The sequence below is a fragment of the Atta cephalotes genome (genome assembly GCF_000143395.1).
Source record: "Atta cephalotes unplaced genomic scaffold scaffold00019, whole genome shotgun sequence".
NCBI classification, from domain to species: Eukaryota; Metazoa; Arthropoda; class Insecta; order Hymenoptera; family Formicidae; genus Atta; species Atta cephalotes.
Window position 1 is genome coordinate 2,490,863 of NW_012130083.1, and position 8,889 is coordinate 2,499,751.

Below are 8,889 nucleotides of genomic sequence, written 5' to 3' on the forward strand. Positions count from 1 at the left end.
GTGTGTGTGTGTGTGTGTGTGTGTGTGTGTGTGTGTGTGTGTGTGTGTGTGTGTGTGTGTGTGTGTGTGTGTGTGAGTTGCACAATAAACTCCTTTTTCTATATAGTCAATATTTTCAAAAGTATATATTTTTCTCCTCAATTTTAGAAGCTTTGACAGATTTGATACCATTGAGTGTGAACTGCACGACGATGATAAGATAGATTCTCACTCACTTTATCTTTATATGTATAAAGCACAAGAATTCATCCAATTTCCTGAGTATGATTTTCTGCGACATCTTCGAACTCAATCAATGCTTTTCTCAGGGTACAAAAGAGTCCCTATAGCTTCGCTACAAACACATAGAAAGTTGCATCTATGTATTATATTATAGAATTTTGCATACTATTCATAAAATCACGGAATTGGAATAAGTATTGATATAGTCTGTAGCAGCGATAATTTTTACAGTTGAGATGATAAATCTTGATTATTAATTTTTGTACTTTAGCTTATTATGTACATAAATGACATAGCCTCTATGCCTTTATATAATAAGCTAAAGGTGTTTTAATTATTATTTATTCTTAACTATTATTTTAAGACTTTAAAACTTATTATTTTAGAGAATGTGAAATCTACTTGAATAAATGAGATACTTATATAGAAAAGAATAAAAAATACTATGGAGCATACTGTTATCATTTATTTCGTAGTTGTTTTGTTTCACAGAGTGTATATCGTCTTCTTCCACAGTAAATTATTTATATATTTGACTTTTTTTTGTAATTTATATTAATTATAGTGAATTAAGAGATATATAAAATTGTTTATCAAGGTAAGTTTAAATAAGTAATTTTAAAAGACAGTTATATGTTATCTAATTTGCTTTAACAAATTTAATCACATTTAGAAAATATCGTGTAAAAAAATGTGTAATAAATAAAGTATAATAAAATATAAAATTCAATAATTTTATTTTTTGATTTCACATGTTTATTTTTTTTTTAGAGAATCTATAAGTCATATTGGGTATATATAATTTCGGTACAGAAATGGTCTTGACACGCCCAATGTTGCATGTGAATCATGATTTTATTGACTTTTATTAAAGATAAGAAATATTAATATAAATTATTAAATATAAATCTGCTTCCGGATATTACTGGAGAATTCTATTATAAATTACGATAATTATCTTTTTCTTTTTTGTCTTATTTTTGTATATTTCGTTTTTAATTATATAAAACATTACGATTAAGTTATACATCATATTTTTCTTTAACATCTACCAACGAAACTAATTATGCAACGAGATTAATTATACAAACCTACTTACATTGATGATGACGCGATAATGAATGGTCTCCACTGTAGCTGGCATATGTAAAGTAAAATTTATAGTCAATGATTAACAGAAATTTATAAGCTTACATTAAATTTTCCAATGAATTTGCATTTTAAGAAAAATTACAAAAAGTTACAGAAAATAGTAGATATTTCTCTATTCAATTAATTTATATTAATAAAAGCTCTTTTAAAAAACAAAAAAGAGAAGAATATTCTATTACGCAATGTTAAGTAAAAATTTATTCAATATAAAAATTTATTTTTTAGAAAATTTTGTTAGTTTAATTTTCTGTCATTAAAAAATTCAACAGATTTATTTAGAATATCTGTTTTTTAATAAATAGATATTTTTTTCTTGGTAAATTCACCATTATTAATTTTATTGCTATGATTAAAAATGTTATTAATATTAGAATTATTATTCTCTAAATCTGAATCAGTGGATAATCACTGATATCAGTGTCAAGTATGCCAGTGGTAATCAAATAAATTAAATATGAGATTCCTAACCTATATATATTAGCTAATCTTTATTATGATCTTACTAATCTTTGTTTTAGTGCTTAAATTCAATGAATATGGTATTGGAAGATTGAAATTAACGTGCAAATATCAATATTTTTTGTTATATAATACTCAAACATTCTTCCTTTTTTAGTTGAACTTCACTGATTATCAGAGCTCAGTATACCATTGGGTAATTAGTAATTAGACTATTCATTAATTCAGATTTAGAAAGTAATTATTATTTATTAATATTTTAAGTATAAAATATTTAAAAGCTCTTTTTTTAAGTTATTATTCAAATTTACTATTATTAGAATTTTAGCATTCAAATATTTTACATTCAATCTACACGATTATAATACGAGAGAATATGCCACAACATCATCTGCATCATTGGATACATATTAATCATGGCAAAAAGTAATCAAATCGCGCATAGAAACATAATTTAAACAGGATTTAGAGCTTAATTGCAGCATAAGAAAGGAAGGCTAAAGCAACAGTTGTTAGTTCCATGTAATATGAAAGGATGGCGCTGAGAAGTCCCAGCCAACTCACATTCCATTATTGATCCATCCCTCTGCATTCCTTTCGGAAAACAGCTCACTAGCCGTCGGTCGACAGCACGAAGTTTTTTCCTCTTCTGTCTTGATTTTGCTTCGCCGTGACTTTAGCAAAAAAATTTATTTGAAGTTATGCGTGCGATCGTGGTCGTGAGTCATGAAAGAATTGATGATTATCTGATAATTTTACTTTCCATTTGTTAAGCTTCCTCATGCAACTAAAGAAAATGTCAATGGGTTTTTTCCCTTGTGATCTCGAGAAGGCGATTCCTATTAACAGATTTTATCAAATGTCGACGTAATCATATACATTTTTACACGTGCGAAGTCTCTTAAATAAATTATGAGAACGGTCGCAATACATGCAATGGATAAACAGAAAAGCGTAATTAGGCGCCTGTTATAAATGTAATAGAGTTATTTCAAGGAGAGTTACTATCTCATAATTGAGATAGCAAAAATGTAGGTATTATTAGAGATAATATTTATTTAAAAAAGTACAAAAGTCGAAATAGTTAGTCCTCTGAGAATTTTTATATAAGAACTTAAAAAAGAATTAAGATAGATTTCTAAGATATTTTTGAAAAACGAAAACGTCTTTTTATTCTTAAAACAATTATAGTATTTGAAAATAAGTGTTAAAAAGATTGAACATCAAATCAAATTAAAATTTTAAGAAATTAAAAATCTATTTAATTTGTTAAAAACTAAGATTGTTAAAGACTAAATATTTCAGACTCTTAAAGAAGTTTTAAATGAAAATTTTATTATCTAAGAGTTCAAAGAATTAATGACTTGAGAGATTAAAAATGAAAACTGAAAAAGAAACTGAGAACAATACTTATTTTTGAAAAAAGTTAAAGATATAATTTATGATTATAAAAATAAATGTGAAAAGTCGGAAACAGAGGCCGAATAAAATGCTAATAGATCACTGTAATTACATCCGACAATGTTGTACGTCAACACATGTTGTATGCCGTGCTACATGATTGAAAATTCTCATCTGATTTTTATTTGAAATTTGATTTTGAGAGAAATAATTTATAATGTGTTGAATAAATTTAGCATTTCGCAATTACAATGATTGCGAAATGTTAAATTTATTGCAGATAATAACGTTCCATCATCAATTCATCATCAAGACCATCATCAATTTTAATTTTAATAAACATCTGTTTTCTTTTAAATTTTTGTTTATTGATGTAATCAAAAAATTCGATAAAGTGGCTGCACAAAGGTTAAAAAAAAACGTAAAGATAAAGTTTCATAAAATTAAAACAAAAAATTTTTATTATTTAAATTTAAATTTCTAAGAAGAAAAATTTTCAAAGTGAATTGTCGCGATATGATTTTGCTGGAAAAAGATACAATGGATTTTTAATTTTTTAATTATGCAAATTACAATATAATTGGAATTTCATGGAACAAAGACAGAAATAATTTCGTTAACTTTCTCTTATCGATTTTTAGTAAGTATATTGTATATTAAAAACTTTTTTAATATATTGCAATGATCTTTCAATAGTTATGCTGCCGCGACCTACTTTCTTTGATATGTAAAAGACTTATAAATCTTTAAAGATCCTTTAATGATAAACCCGATTATAATAATCCGTTAGATCTTTCACATTTGTAGTCTATCATATATGGAATATATTCGTCATAATTATTTTCATAAAAATTGAAATTACATTTATGGATACGCAAATGTAACGATAATTAAATTTTAGATAAATTTTTTTATGTTGAACTACAAATATCGTGTATTTCTGATTTAATTTTTAGAAATATATATAATAAAAAAATTTATATATATACATATATATTTTAGAAAATTGCCAAGGGCTATATAGGATATAATTGAAAAATAGAAAAAAACATTGTATAAATTGACTGCAAAAATTCTAATGTTTTTTATATTTAATAAAATGTTTTCCTTCTTAATGTTTTCTTTATATTTTCTTATATTTTTTATGAAGTGCGTCGTAAATTTACTTTAATATTTAGATTTTTACGATAAAGTATGAAGGGAACAATCTTCTCTTAATTTAAAAAAAAAGATGATTTTATGTATTGATATCATATATGAGATATCTCTATTAGGCATTTTTGAAATTTTAACATTCAATGATCTGAAATCTTTTTCAATAAAGAGAGAATATATATGATGAGTGAAGGGAAGATTTTTATGTATGCATAAATATATTCACGTGCGTGAGTGTGAATATTTTAATATTTAATTTTATGTACATAAACTTTTTCATATTTATATAATTATTTATATAATTTTATTATTAATTTATTTAAAATTGTTATGTAATATATTATATAGAAGCGATAAGAATTAAATAAGTCCTATCAGATATTTTTAATTTGTACTCTCTTACAAAATGTCAGATTCGTATTTTAATATTTCAAATTTTTATTCCATTATTGGATAGCAAATATATCCATATTGTATAGCAAAAATACTTAGTGAATGTCAGAAAAGCTCTAAAAGTTATCGTTAAAAATGTATCTTAAATTTTTAAACGTCCTTTTGAATTTTCAATATGCTATTTAGATACCTCTTCTTCTGAAATTCCGGAGAACATTTATTCGTATTTTTTATTCATTATAGACAGTCGCATCTCGATTCTATAAACTCGCATCGTTTTTGCTTTCGCGCCATGTTGTGAATGCACCTGTCGATTAACTCACCGGCGATTCAGTTTGACAAGGTACGAAAAGCGTACGTCATTCATTAACGATGCTCAGCGTAATGGTGAACGCCGGTTCCAACGGGTGGTGATGACGTTGTAAGCCGGCTCCGACGGCCACCACACATCGTCGAGGGCGCGTGCGCCCATTATTCCCCCGATGCAAACTCACGGGGGTTGTTTAAGGCGCGAATTCTCGCAGGACGGAGAGCAGTCGACGAGATAGCCTCCAGGAGGCACGTTTGCGCGACCGGAGTCGCACTTTTTCGTTAGGAAGTGACTGAAATTCAACATATCTCAGGATTCGTAATTCAGGACTACTCCTTGTAACCTTGACCCCGTCTGGCTGGGCGACACACCTGGTTCGATAACGTACGCAGCAACGAAAAGGGATTCCTAGCAGTTCCATAGATTTTCCGTGTCTCATTGACTGTCTCTCGACTTGACTTGTAACTGGAGCAAAGAGCCATGAACGTATTTTGTGATCCAAAATGATATCGATGAATGAAATAACCAATATTGTAGATGACACAATGAGAGCTCGTACATCCATTAAAGATTAAATAAGAGAAGGATCTGGCCTTATTTAGGGATTCCTATAATTACTGCTCACCAGAGAAGCAAAAATGTCGCTCGTCGTTATCCTGAAGAACATTCAGGGTCTTAAATGCAAGGGCGAGAAGATTGCAAAGGTCGACTTTCGAGGTATGCTAGTATATAATTCAAAATTTATTCAATCGCTGACATACACAGAAAATACAGTTTTTTTTTTTTATAAAAGCAATTTGATCAACACAATGTTTCGCGTATACAAGGTAATCTTTCCAAATAAATCACTATTTAGAGCGAAAAAAAGCAAAATTTGCCATCTGCAAAATTAAGTTCAGTAAAAGTTCAGTAAAATATTCCTTTTTTGAAAAATCATCAAGTAGTCTAATACTTTTTAAGCGTTTACAAATTAACAATCATTTAGCATGTTACCAATTTTTAATCTAAATATATATTTATATTCATTTAATTCTTTTATCTTTAATACTTTTAATTATTTTATTTTATTTTTTCATTTATTAATACTTATCAATATCGCAGCATTTTTCTTTTTTGAAAAAGAAAAGAAAAGAAATTATTAGAAGTAATGTACAACTGTTTTCTTTTAATTACACATAATAACTATTCTTGATGCATATGACATTCAATACATAATTACCATTGGATCTCTATTATCTGAATATTCTCGATATTATCAACTTATTATTATGCAAATTCCATAATATAATATGCACATGTTTGTCACGTGTTTGGATGCGTATATCTATACGTACACATCCTTTATCGACGTTTACATAATAATATTTCGAGCGATTGATTGTATCGCAGATTTGTATCCTTGTTACGAGATAATCATCGAATCTCCCTCGCTCTGGGTTAATCTCCCTAATTTTCGAGTTAACTGGTCGTAATCGTATGCTATATTCGCCGATGATTTTCCAATAATCGATGAATGTGAATTAATCGAAATTTTTCAATGAAAATGTCGACATATTGGGTTGTCCGGAAAGTTCGTGCCGACTAACCTATATAATTTAATAAATGTATACTAAAATTTAAATCTTCTGTGTTTTAATTTTCCTTCAAAATCGGCACGAACTTTTCGGACAATCCAATAATTACAAAAGATGCATGTTCCTCTCTGCGATTTTTTAAAAGTACGCCTTTTTGTTTCCACATTGCAAAAAATCTAGATATAAAATAATAAATTTAACGTTTCTAAAATCACGGTATGCATTACACATCATTAATCCTCACAAGATTTAAAAAATATAAATTGTGCGTTTTATTTATATTGATATTAAATGCTTACAGCTGGAAATAAACATTTTGTAACAAAAAAAGTAGAATTGGATAGAATAAAACATAAATAATTATTATATTTGATTGTTTAAGTAAAAAATTTACTTTTAACATCATAATTACTCTTTATTAATTACTCATTATGGATAGAAATGTTAGTAACAACAACACTTCTCTCGCATGAACTCTAATGTATTATGATTAATGAAACTGAACGAAAATTTAATTAACATGAGGCATTCAGACAATTAACATGTTTCCAGAAATGTTTGTCGGATGTTTACGTCAAACGCAAATAACATGGAGCCTGTTCAGTATACGCTTTCTCAGATTTTCTTGAGATTTTTTTATATTTCTCGGATATTTTTAAGATATTTTTAAGAGATAGCTTTTTTCAATCTTTTGATTTGTTGTTACTTCGTGATCTTATTGCCGTGAGGCTGCATGTGCAGCTAAGGAAAATTCAGACGCAGCAAACGAGAAAGGCATGCCCTAGAGCTTAAGTTCTATAGGGGGAGCATAACGTTTCATTTAATCATAAATGCCCCAGTTTGCGGACGTGTTGTATCGAAGTCCAGCAGACAATCTTTAGCTATGGTGCGCGTCGATAGTAAAAAAACGTATAGCGGTGTCCTGCATCCATTATCCATACGTGCAATTATGTGAAATGAGAAATTAGAGAGATTACATGAGATACGAAATTGTTTCACATAATCTACTAATTCGTAATATGAAGTTCCTTGTAACACGGTTATATTACCCGCCGACGGATTATCAATATTTGTTAGCATTATTATTCATTGAAAACATTTACTGTTGGAATTATGACATTAATCGCAACGTAAATTACGATTAATCCGCTATTAAATACGGGCAATGGAGAATTTAACAAGAAATGTGCGAGATTGTAGAAGGTCTCCGAAATCCAAAGTTTAGGATTTCTCTGTAAAAGTATCTGCAAATAAACATTTCCGTCCCATTGTAATAATTAATTCTATATTTTTAGAACTCAATCAAAGAAATACTTAAATAATGAAATAGCGGGATTGTTTCTTCCATTATTTAATTATGAATAAACAATTAGTCTGAGAACTAAAAATAAAATGTCAGAATATATTCTCTCTTTAAATAACGTAAATATGTTACAAAAAAATGCTTGAATAAAAAAAACACATTTTTTAAATTGCTGACTTGGAGGAAATAATATTTGTTTCTATTATAATGAAATTTAACAGATATGACGGGCTCAAGTTACTTTCATTTTCTTCGTGATCATTCATATAGTAAAAACTTCTCATCGCATGGAAATAAAAATATGAAAAAAAAATTATCAATATATTTTTCAATATTTTTATTATAAAGTAATAAATTCTGAATTATTAATAGCTAAATGAGAAATTTATTTTATACAAAAATAAAAATATTTAGATATATATAAAAGTATTTCTATATTCTAATACATATTATTATTTTTTTTTGATATGCTCGAAATCGAAAACATGTAAACATACATTACTCTTTGACAAAATCACTTAATATCATGAAATCGACATGTTAATAGAATTCACAAACGCAGTATATTACGTATGAATTACATATTATGTATATTGCAACAGAGAGAGAGAAAAACAGAGAGAGAGAGAGAGGAAGGGGGGGAAGAGGGAGGAGGGAGAGAGGGAGAGACATATTAAACTTGATCAAATAAATGTAAATAAATTTAATGAATAATTTTGCTTTGATGTAATAAGTTAACTGCAGAAATAATAGTTTAGCTCAAATATTAGTCATCCAAATCTATCGTATTTTTTCACGTTATGTCTTTGTAAATGGTTTTTTTTCAATTCTCCTAAACTCGTCAACATTTTATATGTAGAGAAAATATAAATATTATATGTGTAGATATATATATATATATATATATATATATATATATA

General features: G+C 27.6%; 1 protein-coding gene across 1 annotated transcript in view; it reads left to right on the top strand.

The window, feature by feature from the left end:
• The first annotated feature begins 5,730 nt into the window (after positions 1 to 5,730).
• The window catches only part of LOC105619026 (otoferlin-like), a 50,645-nt gene continuing 47,486 nt past the window's right edge, over positions 5,731 to 8,889 (top strand). The window contains 1 exon segment of the mRNA XM_012200554.1: positions 5,731 to 5,809. Within this exon segment, the coding sequence (XP_012055944.1) occupies positions 5,731 to 5,809 (79 nt within the window).